The 27274-nt window shown below is 40.8% G+C and overlaps 2 protein-coding genes across 2 annotated transcripts in view; both read right to left on the bottom strand.

The window, feature by feature from the left end:
* Nucleotides 1–6279, bottom strand: part of LOC115141459 (ATP-binding cassette sub-family G member 1-like) — a 54305-nt gene extending 48026 nt beyond the window's left edge. The window contains exons 1-2 of the mRNA XM_029680340.2: nucleotides 6080–6279; nucleotides 4017–4260 (exon numbers count right to left, since the gene is read on the bottom strand). Of these exons, the coding sequence (XP_029536200.1) occupies nucleotides 4017–4260; nucleotides 6080–6142 (307 nt within the window). The 5' untranslated portion in view covers nucleotides 6143–6279. The remainder of the gene's footprint in view (nucleotides 1–4016; nucleotides 4261–6079) is intronic.
* A 7620-nt stretch (nucleotides 6280–13899) lies between these two features.
* Nucleotides 13900–25986, bottom strand: LOC115141460 (signal peptidase complex subunit 2-like). Its single transcript, XM_029680341.2, has 5 exons — nucleotides 25878–25986; nucleotides 16676–16759; nucleotides 16395–16555; nucleotides 15412–15546; nucleotides 13900–15215 (listed from the first exon to the last, which is right to left on the bottom strand). Exons 1-5 carry the CDS (start codon nucleotides 25914–25916, stop codon nucleotides 15029–15031), a joined length of 606 nt encoding a protein of 201 aa, XP_029536201.1. The 5' UTR covers nucleotides 25917–25986; the 3' UTR covers nucleotides 13900–15028.
* Between the last annotated feature and the right edge of the window lie 1288 nt (nucleotides 25987–27274).

Consider the following 27274-nt stretch of genomic DNA (forward strand, 5'->3'; position numbering starts at 1 on the left):
TTAGTCAAGCAGGAACAATACAGGCTGTAATGTTGCTGAGACCTAAAGCCTGGCAGGGCAGGGACAATGGTAAATTCCATGAGGTCAGACAGAAGTTCCCATCATCTGAATCAAACGTCAATTCAATTTAGATTACCTACATTTCCTTCATGCTCATTGTTGATTAAGTAGAATACATGTGCGTCACTGCATCTTACTGAAGGCTGCCTTTTAATGATTAGGTTACATGTTAGATTAGGTTACATGTTTGTATTCTCTTCACTTCTATATCTTAATGTTGTCTGTATGTTTCTCTGACCTAAACAGACGGACAGACGCACAGACAGACAGAAGGTGCAGGTCTGCATGCCAATGAACATCCAGAAGGAGAGTGCTAATGAAGACAACAGTGCCGTGCTATGATGGGAGGAGGGCCCCTCCAGTAAAAACGTGCCAGAGCTTCTAGCCAGCTGTGCAGTTGCGTCAACACGGATTCCCAGAAACACTACCACCAGCACCCAATTCCAAATGCAAAGCAACCTTGCTAACAACTCTCTCTCTCTCAGCTCTTGTGGGAGAGTAATCACTTTACCCAGAGGGAGTAAGGATGTGCCTATTCAAAGGCTAACAAGTAATAGCTTACTTTGTTTATAGTCATTTGTATGATGGCACGTCTTTGAAGCAATAGCCTTCCGGCCCTCTCAACATCAAATCAACTTTTATAATGGTTGGTGATTCTTAAAATGGTCAGTGGGATGGAGTGTTGTCGGGCAGCTTATTCCTCTAAAAAGTGATTTGGGGTCCTTAACTGGAGCTGATACTTGTTATGTGTTATCTGAACACGAGATGTTACAAGCTTCATTGAACCTCAAAATAAGATCCTTGCAAAATCAATCTAGTGGCTATTTCTGCCTACATGCAAATCCACATTTATATATGATAATCCACAAGACATAACAATCATTGCGTAACATCATGCAGCTCTGCGAATCCATGTAAAAATGTCTCTAGCTATACAGTTGCTAGTAAAAGTTTACACACTCCTTGCACAATCTTCATATTTTTCTGCCTTAAAATAACATCAAAATAGGCAATATCTTTTTTTTTTATCCTGTCCGATCTACACAACCTACGCCAGATTTTCAAAGTGAAAGAGAAAATATAGAACATTTTTCAAATTAATATAAAGTAATATTAAGATGTTTGATTGCATATGTCTTCACACCCCACAGTTAAGACTTGGTGGATGCATCTTTGGCAGCCATTACAGCTGTGAATAATTTAAAATAAGATTCTACCAACTTTGCACAACTCTTAGGGCAACATTTATTGATTGTTTTTGTCAAAACTGCTCAAGCTCAGTAAATTTAGTCGGGAATTATTGATGGACAGCATTATTTAAACTTTAAATTTCAAGCAAATGTAAGTCAGAAATGAGACTGGACCACTCAGAAACACTTAACACCCATTGGAAAGCTATTCTGATGTGTCTTTGGTACTAACATTTGTGCAATTGTCCCACTGAAAAATTAAACTCTATACCAGGGTTAAGTTTTCAGAAGAATGAGGCAGGGTTTGTGCTAACTTTTTACCTAGGCTTTGCTCCTTTCATATTTATTTTTATCCTGACAAACTCCCCTGTCTCTTTCGGTAACAAGTCTGCCAATAAGGTGATGCTGGAGCATTCGGCAGCTCTAACTAAAGGCTAGAGATGCCGCTTTCAAGGAGCGGGACACTAATCCGGATGCGTATACAAAATTCCGCTACGACCTCCGACGAGCCATCAAACAGGCACAGCGTCAATACAGGACTAAGATCAAATCTTACTACGCCGGCTCTGAAGCTCGTCGGATGTAGCAGGGCTTGCAAACTTTCATGGATTACAATGGGAACCCCAGCTGTGAGCTGCCCAGTGATGCCTGCCTACCAGACAAGCTAAATATCTTCAATGCTCGCTTCAAGGCAAGCAACACTGAACCATGCATGAGAGCGTCAGCTGTTTCAGACTACTGTGTGATTTCGCTCTCCGTAGCCAATGTGAATAAGACCTTAAACAGGTTAACATCCACGAGGACGAAGGGCAAGATGGATTACAGGATGCATACTGAGAGTTTGCGCTGATCAGCTGGCAAGTGTCTTCATGGACATTTTCAACCTCTCCCTGGCCCGGTCTGTATTGTTTCAAGCAGACCACCATAGTCCCTGTGCCCAAGAATGCCAAAGTAACTATCGCCCAGTAGCACTCACATCTGTAGCGATGAAATGCTTTGAAAGGCTAGTCATGGTTCACATCAACACCATCATCCCAGACACCTTGGACCCACTCCAATTCGCACACCACCCCAACAGATCAACAGATGACGCAATCTCTATTGTCCTCAACACTGCCCTCTCCCACCTGGAAAACACCTATGTGAGATTGCTGTCACTGACTGCAGCTAAGCATTCAATCCCATAATGCCCTCCAAGCTCATCACTAAGCTCAGGACCCTGGGACTGAACACCTCCCTCTGCATTTGGATCAGACAGAAGTTTGACGGACCGCCCTAGGTGGTGAGGGTAGGCAACAATATATCCGCCATGCTGACCCTCAACATTCAACATGGGGGCCCCACGACTGCGTGGCCGTGCACGACTCCAACACCTCATTAAGTTTGCTGACAACATGACAGTGGTAGGTAGGCCTGATCACAGACAACAATGAGACAGCCTATAGGGAGGGGGTCAGTGACCTGGCAGTGTGGTGCCAGGACAACAACCTTTCCCTCAACATCAGCAAGACAAAGGAGCTGATTGTGGAATACAGAAAATGGAGGGCCGAGCACGCCCCCATCCACATCATCAACAGGACTGTAGTAGAGGGGGTTTTGATTCAAGTTCCTCATTGTACACATCAATAAGGACATGGTCCACACAAACACACTCCAACACAGTTGTAAAGAAGACACAGCAACACCTCTTCCCCCACAGGAGGCTGAAAAGATTTGTCATGGGCCCTCAGATCCTCAAAAGATTCTACAGCTGCACCATTGAGAACATTTTGACTGGCTGCATCACCGCTTGGTATGACAACTGCTAGGCATCTGACTGCAAGGCACTACAGAGGGTAGTGCGTATGGCCCAGTACATTACTGGGGCCGAGCTCCCTGCCATCCAGGACCTCTATACCAGGACCTCTGGGCCCTTAATATTGTCAAAGACTCCAGCCACCCAAGTCATAGACTGTTGTCTCTCTACTGCCGCATGGCAAGTGGAACCGATACACAAAGTCTGGAACCAACAGGACCCTGAACAACTTCTACACCCCCAAGCTATAAGACTGCCTAAATAGTTAAAGTGGCAATATGTAACTTTTCAGGCGACCCGGCCAAATTCACATAGAAATGTGAATTATAGATCTATCATTCTACTTGAATTATAGATATATCATTCTAAGAAGCAGTAGATCAGTTCTATAAGCACTATTTCAATGCTTCCCTTTCTTAAGTTTTGTTTTTGCATCTTTTACTCTCAATTTTGTACACCAGTTTCAAACAACTGAAACAACAATATTGTTGTTTATGGGAAATATATTTCACAGTGGTTTAGATAGTACAATGATTCTCTACACTATACTAGCTTATTTGTCACATAAATTAGGCGAGCTATTAGAGTTTTAGCAACCAGGAAATGGCGGATGGATTTCTGCATAGTGCAACTTTAATCAAATAGCTACCCGGACTATCTGCATTGACTACCCTTTGCACTCTTTTGACTCATCTGCTGCTACTACTTATTATGTATCCTGGTGCCTAGTCACTTTACCCCTACCTATATGTACATATATACCTCGATTACATCGTACCCCGTACCCGGTACTGGTACCCTGTGTATATAGCCAAGTTATCGTTACTCATTGTGTATTTATTCCTTGTGTTATTGTTTTTCTATTGTTTTTCTATTTTTCTCTCTGCATTGTTGGGTAGGGCCCGTATCTGTTGTTTGATTTGATTTTTTTTTTAAATACGATTCCTCAGAAACGTCAATAATGCACCCACCTTTCTTTCCCCACCATGGTCCCTCAGGAACTGAGTAGCAGACATCTTTGAATTCAATGTTAACTGCTGGTCGACGTGGCAGGTAGGAAAAACGTTGGGCTTCAGTTAGACTGTTCTCCACTTTCTTGAGATGCCCATGTAATAATGGAGTCTGTTGATTTCTCACATGATTGGATACCACCTCATCGATAGATACACATACAGTTCTGGGGTCCAGCATCAGATCAGGAGGCCCATTGGTGTTCTGGTGATGATGAAGAGAGAGGTAAAATAGGTGGTTTGGGGTATAAAATTATTGAATTAACAAAAAGTTAGCAAACAAAATGCGGCAGGTTACACTGGCCAACTCACCACTTGTTTTGATAACAATCATAGACAATTCTTGTGATGCAAGGAATGACAGTCCATGACATCCAATTATAGTATCAAACATTTGAGGCTATACATTGTTTGTTTATGATCTTCTTATTAAAAAATAAAATTGAGTAAAAAAACTTTGGGTTATTATAGACCAAGACAGTTTTGTTAAGACTGAGAGGCATTTATAAGTTATATTCTTCAAGAATCAATGTCAATAATTGTAATTTGACCACTAAACAGATCCCAGACAACAATAAAACTTGAATACAATAAAGATATCTTAAAAAACAATTAATTGATAAGACATGTACATGTCTGATCATTTCACCTTTCAGATTACGATTTAGGCAAAGTGCATATTGGCATAGGCTACTGTAGGCTACTGCAGAGTCGCCTAATCTGTTTCTATCTATATGCAGTGTGCCGGGGTTACAATCGGACAAAGCTTAGCTTACTCTGAGCGCAAAGAAAAACAACAGCCATGCAATAATTAGCCTGATACTGATGAACTACATGGTATGTGTTAACTACATATGCAAATTGAGTAATTCAATATTGATTATTGAAGAATGAGGGCAGCCATTCTATCTATGGTTCATACACAAAATAATGCTGTGTTGTTTGGTTGACCCAACTGCTGGGTTAGAGGCAAATACATTTGATTGAGTTATAATTTCAGAACAAAAATATTGTCATACTGAAGTAAGAACAGACAAACACCAAAGAAAATACACGGGTGTATAAGGTAATGTCAGCTAACTGTCAGTAACTGTCAGCTAGTTGGATTGTTTTCTTTAAAAAGAGCGCGGTTGGGTTGTTGATGCTGGGTTATTGGTGCTGGGTTATTGGTGCTGGGTTATTGAGACATGTAGATATGTACTATATGTAGTTCAGTAGGGGTGTGGCTTTCAGATTGTTGTAAGAGTAAATGTCATTCTTGTTAATCTGTTCTGTTGTATAGTTATCACATGTTATGGTAGAACATTTACATTTTTGTAGCTTCAATGAGCCTTAAGTTCCCTTTAAAGCCTACACAAATCCCATTGTCGGGATAGATACCACCTTATTATAATATGTAATAAATAATCTTAATATTCTAGAAGAATGTGCTAAATAATAAAGATTTTAAGGAGACATTTTATTTGCAGTATCTAAACTTAACATGGTGAGAAGGAATGACATTTACTCTCATGAATAATATCTATCAGAAACATTTGAACATCTTGGCAATGTTCTGTTATAATCTCCACCCGGCACAGCCAGAAGAGGACTGGCCAACCCTCATAGCCTGGTTCCTCTCTAGGTTTCTTCATAGGCTCTGGCCTTTCTAGGGAGTTTTTCCTAGCCACCGTGCTTCTACACCTGCATTGCTTGCTGTTTGGGGTTTTAGGATGGATTTCTGTACAGCACTTTGTGACATCAGCTGATGTAAGAAGGGCTTTATAAATACATTTGATTTATTTAAATTGGAATGATAGAAAAATGCTGATCAGACATGTTCATTTATAGAAATGCATTGAAAGAAATGCACAACTTGCCAGGCCAACATTGTAAATAAGCATTTGCTCATAATCAACTTGCCTGGTTCAATAAAGGTTAAATAAAATAATGAAATTATGTCATTTAAGAAAATACCATCAATATTACCACAATACATTGTCACAATCACGTTATTCATGTTTAATGAATAAGAGTTTTCTTACCATTATGATGGAGTTAGTGACAGTGGCGTTATTAACAGAAAAGGCTGCCATAACACATTCCATTCCCCCTAGATTTTTTTTCTCCAATAAAAGGACAAAAATATCCCACCTAATAACCTGCAAACATCTGTTGCATCGCCGCTTCGTGTGCTCTGCGCTCGATGTGTTCACTCTTTCTATTCTTTCCCGCGTGTCTTGCCTGCCCTGTGCCCAGGACGAAATAAGTAGCCTATTTGTTTACAAGCGCACAACCAACCAGTGTTAGGAATGTGACGTCACAGACTGGACTGGCGACAACTGGAGGTGTATGGGTTGAAGGAGCATACATGGACAAAGACACTCGCCTCTCTCCAGGTTGTTGTTCGTCGAATTGCACAATACGCACCTAATCTTCAATTTGCCAGACACGATGGCCTACAATACAAACATTATAATAGGCTAAGTAGCTGAGCTGAGATTACGTTATTTTACGCTTCGAACACACCAACAGCTTTAACACCAGAATTACATTCATTTCCAATGAAACGCAGCGTTTTGCCTTGCAGCATTGCGTTGCAGAGGCAGTGCGTTCGGTGTGGTACATACATGGGATTTATCGAACATATGCGTCCAACTGTATGCGTAGACGGCTTGACAGAAATGGTAGCAGAAGGTGAATGTTGAACTTTTGTTGCATACATATCCAGATGATGCCGAGTATTTTTTTGAGCAAAACACTGTCGGTGTGTTGGAAACGTTATGCTAACAACAACATTGATACTTGTAAAAATGTCAATTCTGAAAACGCTTACCGTTTGTCCTGTACAACTGGGGTGCTGAAATTCTAACGTTTAATAAAAACGTTGATCCCCTGCTGATTTTGTGCGTTTGCCCACTGACAAAGAAATGACCAGTCTATAATTTTAATGGTAGGTTTATTTGAACAGTGAGAGACAGAATAACAACAACAAAAATCCAGAAAAACGCATGTAAAAAAATGTTATAAATTGATTTGCATTTTAATGAGGGAAATAAGTATTTGACCCCCTCTCAATCAGAAAGATTTCTGGCCCCCAGGTGTCTTTTATACAGGTAACGAGCTGAGATTAGGGGCACACGCTTAAAGGGAGTGCTCCTAATCTCAGTTTGTCACCTGTATAAAAGACACCTGTCCACAGAAGCAATCAATCAATCAATCAGATTCAAAACTCTCCACCATGGCCAAGGCCAAAGAGCTCTCCAAGGATGTCAGGGACAAGATTGTAGACCTACACAAGGCTGGAATGGGCTACAAGACCATCGCCAAGCAGTTTGGTGAGAAGGTGACAACAGTTGGGGCGATTATTCGCAAATGGAAGAAACACAAAAGAACTGTCAATCTCCCTCGGCCTGGGGCTCTATGCAAGATCTCACCTCGTGGAGTTGCAATGATCATGAGAACGGTGAGGCATCAGCCCAAAACTACACGGGAGGATCTTGTCAATGATCTCAAGGCAGCTGGGACCATAGTCACCAAGAAAACAATTGGTAACACACTGCGCCGTGAAGGACTGAAATCCTGCAGCGCCCCAAGGTCCCCCTGCTCAAGATAGCACATATACATGCCCGTCTGAAGTTTGCCAATTAACATCTGAATGATTCAGATGGCAACTGGGTGAACGTGTTGTGGTCAGATGAGACCAAAATTGAGCTCTTTGGCATCAACTCAACTCGCCGTGTTTGGAGGAGGAGGAATGCTGCCTATGACCCCAAGAACACCATCCCCACCGTCAAACATGGAGGTAGAAACATTATGCTTTGGGGGTGTTTTTCTGCTAAGGGGACAGGCCAACTTCACCGCATCAAAGGGACAATGGACGGGGCCATGTACCGTCAAATCTTGGATGAGAACCTCCTTCCCTCAGCCAGGGCATAGAAAATGGGTCGTGGATGGGTATTCCAGCATGACAATGACCCAAAACTCACAGCCAAAGCAACAAAGGAGTGGCTCAGGAAGAAGCACAATAAGTGGCTAGGCCACTCCAGGACGTCTCCAGACCTTAATCCCATAGAAAATCTGTGGTGGGAGCTGAAGGTTCGAGTTGCCAAACGTCAGCCTCTAAACCTTAATGACTTGGAGAAGATCTGCAAAGTGGAGTGGGACAAAATCCCTCCTGAGATGTGTGCAAACCTGGTGGCCAACTACAAGAAACGTCTGACCTCTGTGATTGCCAACCAGGGTTTTGCCACCAAGTACTAAGTCATGTTTTGCAGAGGGGTCAAATACTTATTTCCCTCATTAAAATGCAAATCAATTTATAACATTTTTGACATATGTTTTTTGTTGTTGTTATTCTGTCTCTCACTGTTCAAATAAACCTACCATTAAAATTATAGACTGATCATTTTTGTCAGTGGGCAAACGTACAGAATCAGCAGGGGATCAAATACTTTTTTCCCTCACTGTACATCCGCAAGACGAATGGGTGTGTTCCAATTGGGAAAGAGGGATACCTAAATCCAACGTATGCACTGCAACTGCCTCTGCAACGCAATGCTGCAAGGCAAACGCAGCGTTTCATTGGAAATGAATGTAATTCGGGTGTAAAAGCTGTTGGTGTGTTTGAAGCATAAGAGAACATAATCTCAGCTCAGCTACCTAGCCTATTAGAATGTTTGTATTGTAGGCCTACAATACAAACCCACTCGTAGCATGCGCTCCAGCAGGTATATCTCACTGGCCACCCCCAAAGCCAATTCCTCCTTTGGTTGTCTTTCCTTCCAGTTCTCTGTGGCCAATTGACTGGAACGAACTGCAAAAATCTCTGAAGCTGGAGACTCATATCTCCCTCACTAGCTTTAAGCGCCAGCTGTCAGAGCAGCTCACAGATCACTGCACCTGTACATAGCCCATCTGTAAACAGCCCATATATCTACCTACCTCATCCCCATACGGTATTTATTTATTTATCTTGCTCCTTTGCACCCCAGTATCTCTACTTGCACATTCATCTTCTGCACATCTACCATTCCAGTGTTTTAATTGCTATATTGTAATTACTTCGCCACCATGGTCTATTTATTGCCCTTATACTCCCTTATCTCACTTCACTTGCACTCACTGTATGTAGACTTTTTGTTTTCTTTTGTTCTACTGTATTATTGACTGTATGTTTTGTTTATTCCATGTGTAACTCTGTGTTGTTGTATGTGTCGATTTGCTATGCTTTATCTTGGCCAGGTCGCAGTTGCAAATGAGAACTTGTTCTCAACTAGCCTACCTGGTTAAATAAAGATAAAATAAAAAATAAACTTCCTCTGCAACGCAATTCTGCAAGGCAAACGCAGCGTTAAGATCTAGATTATGTAAGATCTAAATAAGCAGCAGCCACTTGTATTCAAATCAAATCAAGCTTTATTTATATAGCAAATTTCAGACATGAATCATGCGCCAAATACAACCTTACAGTGAAATGCTTACTTACAAGCCCTTAACCATCAATGCAGTTTTAAGAAGAAAAAAAATAACAATAATTAAAGAGCAGTAGTAAAATAACAACAGCAAGGCATATACAGGGGGCACCGGTACAGAGTCAATGTGCGGGGGCACCAGTTAGGTGACATAATAGTGGTAATAAACTCAGCAAAAAAAGAAATGTCCTCTCACTGTCAACTGCATTTATTTTCAGCAAACTTAACATGTGTAAATATTTCTATGAAAATAACAAGATTCAACAACTGTGACAAACTGAATAAGTTCCATAGACATGTGACTAACAGAAATGGAATAATGTGTCCCTGAACAAACTTGCAAAATCAAAAGTAACGGTCTGGTGTGGCCAGTATCTGGTGTGGCCATCAGCTGCATTAAGTACTGCAGTGCATCTCCTCCTCATGGACTGCACCAGATTTGCCAGTTCTTGCTGTGAGATGTTACCCCACTCTTTCACCAAGGCACCTGCAAGTTCCCGGACATTTCTGGGGTGAATGGCCCTAGCCATCACCCTCCGATCCAACAGGCCCAGACGTGCTCAATGGGATTGAGATCTGAGCTCTTCGCTGGCCATGGCAGAACACTGACATTCCTGTCTTGCAGGAAATCACACACAGAACGAGCAGTATGGCTGGTGGCATTGTCATGCTGGAGAGTCATGTCAGGATGAGCCTGCAGGAAGGGTACCACATGAGGAAGAAAGATGTCTTCCCTGCAACGCACAGCGTTGAGATTGCCTGCAATGACAACAAGCTCAGTCCAACGATGCTGTAACATACCGCCCCAGAACATGACGGACCTTCCACCTCCAAATCGATCCTGCTCCAGAGTACAGGCCTCGGTGTAACGCTCATTCCTTCTACGATAAACGTGAATCCGAACATCACCCCTGGTGAGACAAAACCGCGACTCGTCAGTGAAGAGCACTTTTTGCCAGTCCTGTCTGGTCCAGGGACGGTGGGTTTGTGCCCATAGGCGACGTTGCCAAGTTGCCGACGTTGTGAAGTTATTGGGATTTTTACGAATTATCTTTGAAAGACAGTGTCCTGAAAAAGGGATGTTTCTTTTTTTGCTGAGTTTATATACAACACAATGCGCTTCACAGGAAGAACCAAATAAACAATTAAAATAAAAACTGAAACATTTTCTACACAATCAACATAAGAGTATAAAAAGCTGAAACACTAAAAAAGCACCCTAAGGAAAAGCAAAGCTTTGTTTTTTAAGATCCCTTTTAAATATGTCCACAGTTTCGGCCCCCCTCAGGTTAGATGAAATGGAATAATGTGTCCAGACCGTTACTCTATGGCAGCTATTCCAGAGGCAGGGGGTATAGTAACTCAAAGCTGCCTCTCCATGCCTCTTGGTCCTAGGCTTTGGGATAGTTAAAAGGCCAGAGGACCTGAGGGACCTACTGGGTACATAATTTAAAAGCATGTCTGAAATGTATTAGGGTGCTCAATAGTAGATAGATTTTGACAACAAATAGAAGCATCTTAAAATGAATTACAAAACTCACAGGCAGCCAATGCAGAGACTTTAAAACCGATGTAATGTGTGCTCTCCGTCTGGTCTTGGTCAGTACCCAATGGCTTTCTTGAGTAGGCAACACCGAAGAGCATTACAGTGGTCAAACCTGCTTGCAATAAATGCATGGATGAGTCTCTGTATCAGCCTGAGATAGAAACGGCCGCACCGTGGCAATGTTCCTCAGGTGGTAAAAAAGCTATTTTGGTCACATTCCTAATGTGGGATTCTAAATTGAGTTCAGAATCTAAACTTACACCCAGGTTTTTTACCTAGTGTTTTATCTTTATTGCCCGTGAATTAAAATGTGCGGCCAAATTCTTTCTCTGTGCTTTGGCTCCAATAATAAGTACCTCGGACTTGTCTTGATTTAGCTAGAGGAAGTTGTGAGCCGTCCAAGTATTTCAATTACTAATACAGACTAATCATTTATCTGTGGAGCTAAAATCATTTGGTGACACAGATATTTAAAGTTGTGTTTTGTCTGCGTAGCAAGTGAAAATCAATGTTGGGCCTTCTGATAACACTGCCAAGGGGTAACATGTACGGAACAAAAATATAAACGCAACATGTAAAATATAGGTCCCATATTTCATGAGCTGTAATTAAAGATCCCAGAAATGTTCAATATGCACAATAAGCACATTTCTTTCCAATTCTGTGCACAAATTTGTTTACATCCCTGTTAGTGAGCATTTCTCCTTTACCAAGATAATCAATCCACCTGACAGGTGTGGCATATCAAGAAGCTGATTAAACGGCATGATCATTACACAGGTGCACCTTGTGCTGGGGACACTAAAAGGCCACTCTAAAAGGCCACTCTACTTTTCAGCCGGAATGGTATGGGCAGGCATAAGCTCCAAACAACAAACACAATTGCATTTTATCAATGGAAATTTTAATGCACAGAGATACCGTGACGAGATCCTTAGGCTCATTGTCGTGCTAGTCATCTGTCACCTTCACCTCATGTTTCAGAATGATAATGCACGTCCCCATATTGCAAGGATCTGTACACAATTCCTGGAAGCTGAAAATATTCCACTTCTTCCATGGCCTGCATAATCATCATTCTTGTCACCCATTGATCAGGTTTGGGATGCTCTAGATCGACATGTACGACAGCGTGTTCCAGTTTCCACCAATACCCAGCAACTTCGCACAGCCATTGAAGAGGAGTGAGACAACTTTCCACAGGCCACAATCAACAGCCTGATCAACTCTATGCGAAGGACGTGAGCATGAGGCAAATTTTGTCACACCAGATACTGACTGGTTTTCTGATCCACGCCCCTACCTTTTCTTTTAGAGGCATCTGTGACTAACAGATACAAATCCGAATTCCCAGTCATGTGAAATCTATAGATTAGGGCCTAATGAATTTATTTAAATTGACTGATTTCCTTATATGAACTGTAACTCAGTAAAATCTTTGAAATTGTTGCATGTTGAATTCATATTTTTGTTCAGTACAGCTAGGCTAGCCTAAGCATAGAGCAGAGCTGTCTGACAAAATAATTTCACTCGTTTTTCAAATTAGATAAGGCATACTTTCACAAACTGTCTCTATTCCTGTCTCTTGTCCTTGTGTTGGGTACTTTCCTCTATCATGCGATCTGTGTGTATCTAAACTAACAAGTTAATTGCCTTGCCACATTTTTTGCAGTATTACTTAATTGCCTTGCTGCAAACAGGATGCATGTTTTGGAATATTCTTTTTTTAGTACAGGCTCCCTTCTTTTCACTCAGTCAATTAGATTAGTATTGTGGAGGAGTAACTACAATGTTGTTGATCCATCCTCAGTTTTCTCCTATCACAACCATTAAACACTAACTGTTTTAAAGTCACAATTGGTCTCATGGTGAAATCCGTGAGCGGTGTCCTTCCTCTCCTGCAACGGAGTTAGGAAGGACACCTGTATCTTTGTAGTGACTGGATGTATTGATACACCATTCAAAGTGTAATTAATAACTTCACCATGCTCAAAGGGATATTCAATGTCTGTTTTTCTACCGATCTACCAATAGGTGCCATTCTTTGTGAAGCATTGGAAAATCTCGCTGGTCTGTGTGGTTGAAATTAACTGCTCGACAGAGGGATCTTAGAGGTAGTCAATCAAAAATCATGTTAAACACGATTGCACACAGTGAGTCCATGCAACTTATGTGACTTGTTAAGCAAATGTTTACTCCTGAACTTATTTAGGCTTTTTATATATAAACGAAGGGGTTGAATACTTACTGACTCTCAAAACTTTTCAGGTTTTATTAATTTGTAAACATTTCTAAAAACATAATTCCACTTCGACATTGTGGGGTATTGTGTGTAGGCCAGTGACACAACTGAATTTAATCCATGTTAAATTCAATCTGTAACAACAAAATGTGGAAGTAAATGGGTGTGAATACTTTCTGAAGGCACTGTATGTCATGTGAATTAGGCGTGAGTGAAATCATTGTCAAACCCGCAAGAGATAGGCCTACTGTTGCATGTATGTCTAGATTGTTTAATTTCTATATGATCAACCCAAATATTCTTTCAACTCCAAAGAAATGTCCTGTCTGTGGCACAGAAACCAGACTTGCTGCCTTTTTATCAAGACACCAGCTGGTAACTCATAACTGGTTAAGACTGCTCATGAGGTCTCCTAAATATCTGTCGACTAGGTGGGACTCGACTTAAGGCTTCATGCATAGCTTTCACTTTTACCCACAAGAGTAGGAGTAAAACAGCGCTACTCTCAGCACTTACGAGCAATTTTCTACTCTGCGACACTGTGGATACAGGCCCAGATCAGCACTCCTATTCATTGAAACACAGATCAAAAAGTAGACAATGTAAAAATGCCTTCTAACTTTATTTGAAACTTATATGAACATACAATAAGGTTGCTAAAGCCAAAAACCTACGGACAAAAATGGCTACGTCTCTGTACCCCTCACTTTTAAAGTCATACTACAGAGAAATGAACTATCCAGGAATATCATCCAACCTTCACAATATAAATTAAATATCTAAAATGGTCATGCATTCGAGGATAACTGATCAATATCATTTCATTTTCAAACCGTTGACAAAAAGATGTACATCAAAACAATTATCCCTGCTTTAAAGCGGAGCCGCAAAAGGTGAAACAGCGCCACTGATCACCCCTAGGCCTTTTATTATTTTTGAAAAGGAGATGAGCATCCAGCAACATAATGAAAAATAAAATTGCAGTACATACTCTGCTGTGCTATCACACATGCAGTGATGTGCAATATCTGGAGGGGGGGGGGGGAAATTGTTCGAAGTAATGTCTTTGTTGTAATATCGCAAAAGGACATGGCAGTTCCACCTAAACAGATTCCAAATTTAAAGAAATAAGTCCAACAAACCATGTACTGAAGGGAGGCATGGCGGCGACACTACGAAATGTATGGATACAGTCCCTCCAGATCATTTATTTTGCCCTATAAAGCCTTATGGTAACAAAATCCATTTAAAAAAAAATACATACATGTAGAATTGCAAAGCTTTTAAAAGGACAGTAGTTGAATAAGGCTTTCAGGACAATTTAACATAATTTCCAACAAAAAATATCCGGTCGGAACACTGCACGCATTACGTAAAGGCTTTGTCCTAAAGCATAAAATCTGGGGAAGAAAAGTCAAAGACCAATCTCTTAATTTTTAACAGCCATTCAAGGGAGAAGACATTTTTTTGAACCGATCATGTTTTGTTAGGTTGTCCTAAGGGTCCTCAAAAGCAATGTCTAGATGAAACCTGTATCAAGGTAAACATAGGGGGGAAATGTAATGACAACCCTCAAATTTATTGGACAATTATAACAAGACAACAAATGCTGGCGTGCAGACTTTTATAACAACCAATAACTAATCCAAATGCACCCAGGATTGTACAATACCAGTGTGCTCTACTGCAGTTCATGCCGGTGTGGTGCAGCATTGTAAAGGTCTGATCATTATTATTTTGTCTTCTTTTCAGTGGCCAAGGTATTATGGAGTTTTGACACACACTTTTCAAACTGGTCCATGACCAGCGTTCCGTTCCCGTCAAAGAAAGCCCCCACAGACTTTGTGATCTCTTGCTCCCGTGTGTGTTTGGACTTCCCATCTGTGAAGGACACTCTTAGTGTGTACTGGTCATCAAACCTGCAGAGAGTCGAAGTCACAACACCACACACTGTTAACACTTGAAAATTAAAACAAGCAAACAAATTTGCTAGGCAGGACTTTTCAATATCAAGATAAATTAAAAACATTACCAGGCATCATCTCTCAGAAAACGTGATAGTACCAACAACAAAATAATGCATAAAAAGGTAAACCCCCCCCCCCAAAAAAGTACCTTTTCAGACTAGATGAAAGCTGCCAGGTGTGGTCAAGGTCCATGCCTGCGGGATCTTTCTGGACAGAAACGAGGAAGATGTTCTTCTCTTGGTAGGAGGTGTATAAGGTTAGAAAGCCCATCATTATGAAATACGTAAGGATCCGTTAGGGAAAACATGGATATATAAATTCCAGAATCCAATAACGGACATTTTCGGAAGGACAATTAAGTTACTAACATGCTAACCAGACTGCGCACATGTTCATGTGTGATATCGCACACATGTTCATTTTGTCCACCCACATTTTGGTTATTTTACCTGAAATGCACAAGGTCCTCTACTCCGACAATTAAACCACAGATTAAAGCGTACAAGTTTGTTTCTGGTTCTCTCTCCTCCTTCAGGCTTCTTTTTCTGAATGTATTTTGTTGGCAACCAACTGCATAGTGGTAGTGGTACATTACCACTACCAACTGGACCACACGTGAGCGGTGTGGTCAGCATGTAAGCCGTGATAAATGTAAAATAGGGTAATAATAACTCATCAAAAACATGTTATCATCAGTCTGTAAATGTCAAAATGCACAAGTGGACATAAAATAAATAAACTGTAGAGGCCTTTTTAAAGCAATATCCACAGTTGGATTAATTGTTTTATAAAAGCAATAAGGCATGTTAGGCTGTGCTGTGTTACACCAATGGAATGTAGAAATTAAATGACATAAAATAAAGTTTACGTGCACAACGATGGCACAGTTTGACATCATTTAGCACAATCAACACTGCCATCATTCCTCCACACACTTCCCACAATTAATATTTGCTAACTTTAGTTGGACCATGTAGATGGGCGTATTGCACAGTGGTAGGTGTAACGAGGAATCATGGCGGTGGTCGTAGTAGTAAATTACCTCAAACTGTAGGCACTTATGCCATCTTTATGCATGTCTTCTACTGTGACAAAGCAGTAGTTTAATTATTTTTTCCCTTAAAAGGATATGATATAACACAGATTGCCAAGACTGGCTTGGACTCAGGGAATGGATGAAGGAAGTCCCAAATTAAAGCTACGATGGCGAAGAGGCAAGAGATTGTGCAAATGAGGAGACGTCCATCTACGAGATTGAAGTTCTCGGCATAACCATACTTCTCCAAGAGCACCTGATGAATGTTGGAAAAATATGATCATAACAGATGTAAAAATGTCAAAACCATACAAGAGACTGGAAATCAGCTAATTTGTCTGTGTACATTTTTCCACTCATTGTACTGTATGCAAACCTTCTTCGCTGCATCATCAAGAGAATTCTTGACAGCCGCACCATCCCATTTGTCAATCTTCACAGGTTTCTCATCAATCCTCCACTGAAAACAAATGACAATGGTCAATAGTATGAGCAACACAGTTCTTGATAGTTAGCAAACTCCTATTGCAGGGGCATGTTAGATGACAATTACACCTTGTTCACACTGCATGCTCAAAATCAGTTTTGTTTTTCAATCCATTTTGGACTGACTGTCCAAACATCAAGTTACAAGTGACCAAATCAGATGTGTGTGTGTGTGTGTGTGTGTGTGTGTGTTCAGACAGCAGTCATTTGCTGACAAGGCTATGCTATTTGTCATAGTAATGAGGGGTGTGTGTGCTCGCATTGGTGTAGGCTGATTGGTGGTGGTGTTTGTGCTTCCTGTCAATCAGGAAGTTAAGTTCTGTTTCCCATTTGCTTTGAATGTTCAAAATCATAGGATAACACTTAAAGCCAAAGGATGGATATATATAAGATGATCCAATTTTCAAAACAAGTCCTAGCATAGGTAGCTGTTTTGCTTTCTAGCACTTGCTTTCTATTCACTATATTTGTTTGTAAACCATTAACTAGCTTGTTAGCTACCACATGTTCTTGACAAAAAGTCAGAGTAGCTAGCAAGCAACAAGGTATGCTGAATTAACAGTCTAAATACCACTTGAGGGCAAATAAAGACAAGTCACATGGCCAGGAATCAGGTCAGATTCCATGTGCCGTGTGACTGTTCAGACTGCATGAAAACTAAAAGATTTCAATCGGACATGCAAATCAATAGATTTTGAGTCACTTCAAACTAATGATGCACAGATTTTTAGCCGATACCTAACATTTTCCATGCAAAAAAAAACAAACACGATACTTAATTTTTGTGGCATTTTATGCATTCTAGTACAGGTGAATAGTTTATACACACACACACACACACACACACACACACACGTCTAAGGCACTGCATCTCAGTGCAAGAGGCATCACTACAGTCCCTGGTTCGAAACCAGGCTGTATCACATCCGGTCGTGATTGGGAGTCCTATAGGACGGTGCACAGAGTAGTCGTCCGGGTTTGGCCAGGGTAGGCAGTCATTATAAATAAGAATTTGTTAACTGACTTACCTAGCTAAATAAAAGGTTACTTCGTTGGAATTTACATATGTCCTTATTACCAGTAAAACAATCAAAACCGATTTCTTTTACTTACTTGCTGTGCTGTTTTGTTGTTAGTTTGATAAGTCGTTTAATTCTCAACACGGATTTCTATCGAACGCCGTTTGGTCTTTGCTATGGAACGCCGTTTGGGTCTTTGGGTGTCAAAAAAAGATACTCTAACGCAGTGGTCACCAAACTACGGCCCGCGGGCCGGATACGGCCCGTCAGCACATTTGGCCCGGCCCTCTGAACAATACCAGAGACGCTATCGAATTTTTTTCCTATTTGGCCTCCAGAAAAAAAATCCTAGGCCCGGCCCTGTCAAAGAGAGAACGGAATAATGGCAAAAAGGTTAGGTAAGAGAAAAATTTATTCAGAATGCAGGGTATTTAACCTGCAGTGGACAAACGATTTTTTTTTTGTTCAATGCAAAGAAAAGGCTGTTTGTCTCATCTGTCAAGAGACGGTGGCGGTATTCAAAGAATACAATCTTCGCCGACACTATGAATCCCGTCACAAAGACAAGTACGATAGCTTGCAAGGCCAAATACGAGCAGACAAACTCTCAAAGCTAAAAAGTGGACTACTATCTCAGCAGAATACATTTGTATGCCAAGCTTAACCAACGCATTTCTTCATTTAAAAGACAAAACGGTCCCAGAGCTGATCGACCCAGAATGGAAATGGCACCTCGCATTTTTAACAGACGTGACAGAAATACTTAACAGCCTTAACTTGCAGCTACAAGGCGAGGGGAAACTCATTTGCGACATGTATTCACACATAAAAGCATTTGAGGTGAAATTAGCGCTGCTTTTGGAACAAGTGAAAAAGCGCAACTTCGTCCATCTTCCTGCTACCCAAAACCTGTCGACAGAGAACCCAGCGGTCCCGTTCCCAGCTGAAAAGTGCGTGGAAGCACTGGAAATGCTGAAGGCGGAGTTCGGTGTGCGATTCAGTGAACTACATGTTCATGCAAAAGAAATCCGTCTTTTTCAGAACCCTTTGTTGCCGACATTGATGAAGCCCAGCCTTCATATCAGTTTGAGTTGGCTGAGTTACAGAACTGTGATGTTCTGAAAGACGCATTCAAGCCCAACAGTCTCATTGACTTCTATGCCGCCCTCCCAAACGACACATATCCAAACATCAAAAAACACGCAATGAAAATGTCCACAGTTTTTGGCAGCACGTATATCTGCGAGAAAACCTTTTCTCGCATGAAACTGCTGAAAACCCCGATGAGATCAAGATTGACAGATGAACATTTGCATCAGTGCTTGAGACTGGCTGTAACTAGAATGGAACCTGATATTCAACTTCTCACCAGCCAGATGCAGGCCCACAGTTCACACTGATGAACATACATAGGTAAGCTCACTTTTCTGACTTGAATGAGTCATTCTGAGCATAAACAAATATAATCATAATAACATCTACTGGGATAAAATCCATCTTTACAACCATACTGGTAGTGAAATGTATTGTGCTGTGTAGGTGCTGTATCACTTAGTTCAGTTTCTCAACCTGCTTCTTTTGTGGTTTACACAGGGAAGTTGATGAGAGAGAGCTGCAAACAGCGGTGTCTACAAGCCTACTGGAACCTACAAAAGGATTATAAGGAAGGAACACAAGAACTTTAAGAGACTGCTCATATGTGTCAGAGAGATTCTGCTCTGACAACTGAGCTGAACTTTTATCTGTTAAGATTGTGCATGGCACGACAGAAAGTTAATGTTCCATGGCTTTTTTTTCTATGAAGAACCCAGAGAGAGTTATTTAGTTATTATTTATTTCATTAATAGTGTTATTATTTGTTTCCTGACTTTTTTTCTGTAAAGAACCTGGAAAGGGTTATTTGGTTATGTGTGGCTTTCTGGAAAACAATAAAAATGTTAAGCTCCCCTACGATCGTCACACTTTTTCTGTTACAAACTGACACCGGCCCCCCATCAGAGAAGGGAAAAGTTATGTGGCCCTCACAGGAAAAAGTTTGGGGACCCCTGCTCTAACGTGTCAAATAACACTATTTGACGTGTCAATTAAGCTTGTTGACCAATCAAGACCTGAATATGACTGCACGACACATTCTAATTTAACGCGTTCATTAATTTCTCACGTAGTTATTACACATCGATTACACTATCCACTCGTATTTCATATGTCACAACAATTCATTGAAACGAATGTTATGATGCAGGTAAAGTTGTCTCGCACACCTGCAGTGCTAGTCATAAAAAAAAGCTAGCTAGCTCATGGATGCAAACAATGTTCTTCCTCCAAAACGACAATTTGTTTCAGTAGCTATAGTTAACTACATAGCTAGGTGTCATCCTCTAAAATAACCTTAATTTATAAGACAGTTCTTTGATTAACGGTGGTCGGACCATCTATGTGAAGCTAGCCACAACAGTGGACTTTGTGGTTAGCCTTCAAAATAAAAAAGTATTTGATTTACACAAAAGGTCTACCACTTTGAAGATGCAAAATATTTGTGAAACAAACAACAAAAGAGAACTTGACTTTAGAACATAACTATTCACCCCCCCAAAGTCAATACTTTGTAGAGCCACCTTTTGAAACAATTACAGCTGCAAGTCTCTTGGGGTATGTATCTATAAGCTTGACACATCTAGCCACTGGGATTTTTGCCCAATTTTCAAAGGCAAAACTGCTCCTTCAAGTTGGATGGGTTCTGCTGGTGTACAGCAATCTTTTAACTTATTTGGGATAGGGGGCAGCATCTTCACTTTTGGATGAATAGCATTCCCAGAGTAAACTGCCTCCTACTCATGTCCCAGATGCTAATATATGCATATTATTATTAGTATTGGATAGAAAACACTGAAGTTTCTAAAACTGTTTGAATGATGTCTGAGTATAACAGAACTCATATGGCAGGCAAAAACATGAGAAAAAAATCGAAAACAAGAAGTGGGAAATCTGAGGTTTGTAGGCTTTCAAGTCTGCCTATCCAAGACAGTGTAAATTTGGTCCGATTGCACTTCCTAAGGCTTCCACATGTATTGTGTAACATGAAGTCCTATGAGTGTCATCTGATGAAGATCAAAGATGAGTGATTAATTTTCTCTCTATTTGTGCTTTTTGTGCCTCCTCTCTTTGGCTGGAAAATGGCTGGGTTTTTCTGTGGCTTGGTGGTGACCTAACATAATCGTTTGTGGTGCTTTCGCTGTAAAGTATTATTGAAATCAGACACTGTGGCTGGATTAACGAGAATTGTATCTTTAAAAATGGTGCCTTGTGAGATTTCTGCTGATTTGTATTTGGCGCCCTCATTGGCTGTTGGCCAGTCCTAGACAGGTTAAGTTATACCACAGATTCTGAATTGGATTGTGATCTGGGCTTTGACTAGGCCATTGCAGGACATTTAAATGTTTTCCCTTAAACCACTCGAGTGTTGCTTTAGCAGTATGCTTAGGGTCATTGTCCTGCTGGAATGTGAACCTCCATCCCAGTCTCAAATCTCTGGAACAGGTTTCCCCTCGAGAATTTCCCTGTATTTAGCGCCATGCATCATGCCTTCAATTCTGACCAGTTTCCCAGTCCCTGCCGATGAAAAACATCCCCACAGCATGATGTTGCCAAAAACGCTGATGGTGTTCTCGGGGTGACGAGAGGTGTTGGGTTTGCGCCAGACAGTTTTCCTTGATGGCCAAAAAGCTCAATTTTAGTCTTATCTGACCAGAGTACCTTCTTCCATATGTTTGGAGAGTCTCCCACATGCCTTTTGGCAAACACCAAACGTGTTTGCTTATTTTTTTTTCCACTAACTTCTTTACGACTGAAATCCCGTTAAAGTGGTCCTATGGACATAATACTCCAATCTCCGCTGTGGAGCTTTTGCAGCTCCTTCAGGGTCATCTTTGGTCTCTTTGTTGCCTCTGATTAATGCCCTCCTTGCCTGGTCCATGAGTTTTGGTGGGCGGCAGTCTCTTGGCAGGTTTGTTGTGGTGCCATATTTGTTCCATTTTTTTTAAATAATGGATTTAATGTTTAATATTTTTTATAACCCAACCCTGATCTGTACTTCTCCACAACTTTGTCCCGGACTTGTTTGGAGAGCTCCTTGGTCATCATGGTGCCCTTGCATGGTGGTGTTGCAGACTCTGGGGCCTTTCGGCACAGAAATATATATACATATATATATATATATATATATATACACAGTATATCACAAAAGTGAGTACACCCCTCACATTTTTGTAAATATTTGAGTATATCTTTTCATGTGAGAACACTGAAAAATGTTAACAATGTAAAGTAGTGAGTGTACAGCTTGTATAACAGTGTAAATTTGCAGTCCCCTCAAAATAACTCAACGCACAGCCATTAATGTCTAAACCGCTTGCAACAAAATTGAGTACACCCCTAAGTGAAAATGTCCAAATTGGGCCCAATTAGCCATTTTCCCTCCCCGGTGTCATGTGACTCGTTCAAAATATATTTCATATTCATCAAAGTAGCCACCCTTTGCCTTGATGGCAGATTTGCACACTTAAGAGTTATATGCTGAGCACTTGTTGGCTGTTTTTCCTTCAATCTGCGGATGGCATATCGCTGCAGAATGTGGTAGCCATGCTGGTTAAGTGTGCCTTGAATTCTAAATAAATCAGTGACAGTGTCACCAGCAAAGCACCCCCACACCTCCATGCTTCAAGGTGGGAACCACACATGCGGAGCGCATTCGTTTACCTACTCTGTGGTTGGAACAATTTTTTTTGACTCCTCAGACCAAAGGACAGATTTCCAAAAGGTCTAATGTCCAGTGCTCGTGTTTCTTGGCCCAAGCAAGTCTCGCATTATTGGTGTCTTTTAGTAGTGAAGAGGCGACTCCGGGATGCTGGCCTTCAGGCAGAGTTTCTCTGTCCAGTTGTGTTCTTTTGCTCATCTTAATCTTTTCTTTTTATTGGCGGTCTGAGATATGGCTTCTTTTCTTTTATGCAACTCTGCCTAGAAGGCCAGCATCCCAGAATCGTCTCTTCATGGTTGACGTCGAGACTGGTGTTTCGCGGTACTATTTAATGAAGCTGCCAGTTGAGGACTTGTGAGGAGTCTTCTCAAAACTAGACACTCTAATGTACTTGTCCTCTTGCTCAGTTGTGCGCCAGGGCCTCCCACTTTCTATTCTGGTTAGAGACAGTTTGCTCTGTTCTGTGAAGTGAGGAGTAGACAGCGTTGTACGAGATCTTCAGTTTCTTGGCAATTTTTTGCATGGAATAGCCTTATAATTTCCCAGAACAAGAATAGACTGATGAGTTTCAGAAGAAGGTATTTGTTTCTGGCCATTTTGAGCCTGTAATCGAACCCACAAATGCCGATGCTCCAAATACTCAACTAGTCTAAAGAAGGCCAGTTTTATTGCTTCTTTAATTAGCACAACAGTTTTCAGCTGTGCGAACATAATTGCAAAAGGGTTTTCTAATGATCAATACACCTTTTAAAATTATAAATTTGCTAACAATATGACATTGGAACACAGGAGTCATGGTTGCTGATAATGGGCATATGTAGATATCCATTTTTTAAAAATCTGCCGTTTCCAGCTACAAGTCATTTATAACATTTACAATGTCTACACTATTGTTGATCAATTTGGTGTTATTTTAATGGACAATTATTTTTTGCTTTTCTTTCAAAAACAAGGACATTTCTAAGTGACCCCAAACTTAACGGTAGTGTACGTACACTTTTTTTTCCCACTCTGTTGTACACGAGACTAATAACACCAGAAAATCAGCTCCAAGTAATTTTAATTCAAAAAATCTATTCCTAAGTATTCACACACAGAGACAAATGTGATAGTATACAGCAAAGCTGTATAAACTGTAAGCAAGGATTAAAATGATTGTTTTAGTTAAACATCTGTTTGAGCTTCTTGCAGTCAATTTGCAGTCTACAAATTTGTAATTATGTTCCGGCCACCCGACCATCCGCTCAAAAAAAGAAAGGCCTGCGGCTGAATCTAGTTGTTGATCCCTACAGTACAGTATGGGGAGTACAGAGAACATTGCTCAGGCTGTAGCAGCCAAATGCCAGACAGCAAAGAGTTGACTAAAGAACGAAAAATAATACAGGAATGTAAGAAAGTCTAAATAATATACACAAAATATTTTATTATTTCACAGTCATATTCTATTTTGCGATTGATGTCTACCCTATGTTGGCCAGAAAAAGATAATTAAATATTTTCAATGTTTTGTTCACTACATCACCAAAACATCTCATCCCAAAATCATGGGCATTAATATGGAGTTGGTCCTCCCTTTGCTGCTGTAACAGCCGCCATTCTTCTGGGAAGGCTTTCCACTAGCTGTTGGAATATTGCTATGGGGACTTGCTTCCAATCAGCCACAAGATCATTAGTGAGGTTGGGCACTGATGTTGGGAGATTAGACCTGGCTTGCAGTCAGCCACCAATTCGCCACCAAGAATCGTCTAGAATATCATTGTACATTGTAGCGTTAAGATCCCTTTCACTGGAACTAAGGGGCCTAGCCCAAACCATGAAAGACAGCCCTGAGCATTATTCTTCCTCCACCAAACTTTACAGTTGGCACGATGCATTGGGCAGGCAGAGTTTTCCTGGCATCCGCCAAACACAGATGGTGTTTTCGTCCATCGTACTTCCAGATGGTGAAGCGGGATTTATCACTCCAGAGAACACGTGATTGGAGACAGATGCTGATTCCATTTTCTAATAATTGCGCCAACAGTTGTTGCCTTCTCACCAAGCTGCTTGCCTATTGTCCTGTAGCCCATCCCAGCCTTGTGCAGGTCTACAATTGTATCCCTGATGTCCTTACACCCTCTCTGGTGTTGGCCATTGTGGAGAGGTTGGAGTCTGTTTGATTGTGTGTGTGGACAGGTTTTTTTTATACAGGTAACGAGTTCAAACAGGCAGTTAATACAGGTAATGAGTGGAGAACAGGAGGGCTTCTTAAAGAAAAACTAACAGTTCTGTGAGAGCTGGAATTCTTACTGGTTGGTAGGTGATCAAATACTTATGTCATGCAATAAAGTGCAAATTAATTACTTAAAAATCATACAATGTGATTTTCTGGATTTTTCACACAGTTGAAGTGTACCTATGATAAAAGTTACAGACCTCTACATGCTTTATAAGTAAGGAAAACCTGCAAAATCGGCAGTGTTTCAAATACTTGTTCTCCCCACTGTGTGTGTATATATATATATATATATATCATGTTTGGCTTTAAAAATATATTTTTAAATATTGCTCAGCACTATTTTCCAGTGGATATATGGTCTCACATTCCTACCGCCAAAAGGACCAACTGGTAAAGTACATACAATTAGAATTGTATTCAACATTCTGGCTCGTAGAGGTCATGAGGAAACTTTCCCGATGCAAACATTAATTTCTGCCCGACGTAGAATTGAATGCAATTGAACGTCGGGTTTCCAGGCAAAAAAAATACCAGGCTCCAATTGTTAAACAATTGCACTGTTAGAATGAATGCAATCCAAGATAGTACGGTTCAATTGTTGCTGCAGTATAGAATTACTGGTTATCTAGTTACTGTAGCTAGTCACTATAACTATATATCTAGTGAAGTTGTCAGCATATGCTACCTAGTTTCCTAGCTAGCTATCCAGCGCGTAGTGTTAACATCTGGAAAGCCATCAACGAGGAATAATATTAGCTAGTAGCATGCTAGGCTAGCCATAGCTCATCCAAGTTAGCTAGCTGGTCAATAAGCTTCTCTCACTTCAAAGCAGATCTGCGTTCCTCTTGAAATTAGAACATAGAAACAGCCCACGATATTTGTATAGCCAATGCCTTCAAGAAAGTAAAACTAGCTTGCTAACTACTGTTAATATTAGCTCAAAATGAACGGTATGTCTGTTACTAGTAGACATGCCTGTCGTGGCGTAATACAATATTGGCTATGCGGTCAACTATTGAAAAATACCCAAGCATGACAGGTTTAATTTCCGATCCCCGTGTCTTATAAAATGTAGCATGAATTAGTGTAATATAATTCTTACTTTCTCAAGTAGACCATTCTTCCCATTTCTGGCTGACATCTTTCCTTCCTGTACATTTGCTGTGAGTGACCTGGAACAATGTGATTGGCTAAAATCATACGTTTTGCAGCCAACCAAACTAACTAGGAACGACGTACGTTTACGGAAGCGATGTTGAGTGTTTTTATTTACCCCCACCGTTCAAACAAAGAATGAGGATTCAATGGGTGGATACGATTATGCAGAATCGCGGGGCACCGGCATTGGCCCGTGACATGAACGGGCAAAAGCGCTGAGGGAGGAGCACCCTTCGTAAACCGAACAGTAATCTGCGCAGCTCGGTCATGTTGTTACAAGGCAGCATGGTGCATCAACCAGAAACAGTCAAGATGTCATGTCCATAAAAATATATCTTCACATCACTTTTGCATGTGAATATACATAATCCTACACATTACTCCACGTGCTTAATTAAGTCACTTTTGTTATGAGGTGATTTCACCGTGGGCTTTGAACCGTGCATATGCGTGCCAGATAAATCGAAACCCCTCATTTTAGCTCGCCCAGCTCACATGTTCGTTAACAATCTGGGCAAGCCGCAAAGTCATAAACCCTGCCCACATCGACAATTTATCTTCTTAAAACATGATTTGAACCCCAACCTTAAATTAAGACCAAAAATATCATTTTAGTTTTCATGATGAAATCGAAGGGGGAATATAGATTTCTCTGTCTAGTATGTATACAGAACAAAAATATAAATGCAACAATTTCAAAGATTTTACTCAGTTACAGTTCATAGAAGGATTTGAAATTAATTGAAATTAATTCATTAGGCCCTAATCTATGGATTTCCCAAGTGGGCGGCTATACCCTCCTATGTCCTCCATGGCCCCTGCCCAGTTATGTGAAATCCATAGATCAGGGCCTAATTAATTAACTTCAATTGACAGATTTCCTTAAAGGTTCTGTAACGCAGTAAAAAAAATTGAAATTGTTGCATTTATATTTATGTTACTGTTATGAATGCCAGCTACAGTTATCACCAGGCAATGCTAGCTAGGTGCTTTAGGCTTTAGCCTACACATAGAACTGAATTAGCTGACCATCTTGAGATGACAAGTCAGTCATGAGCGGAGAAGTACTTAACGTCAAAACTTTGTTAGCAAAAACGGCTTAGCTTAACTCGCTGTACTCAATACTGCCCTTGTTAGTTGTGATTGAATGGAAAAGACACACCCAAATCAAGCCACACCCCCAAGACAACTCTTGTTTGTCTTCAGTCATGCCCGGAAGCATTCCTTAATTGAGCATTGATGAAAAGCAATGCCAAATCAGGAAGTGCAGTCACCCTTTGAGTGTTTTCTATGGCATATAATTGTTGGTGTAGTAATGGCCAGGGGGTCCATGTTGTTTTT

The sequence above is a fragment of the Oncorhynchus nerka genome, linkage group LG14, assembly GCF_034236695.1.
Source record: "Oncorhynchus nerka isolate Pitt River linkage group LG14, Oner_Uvic_2.0, whole genome shotgun sequence".
Classification (NCBI taxonomy): domain Eukaryota; kingdom Metazoa; phylum Chordata; class Actinopteri; order Salmoniformes; family Salmonidae; genus Oncorhynchus; species Oncorhynchus nerka.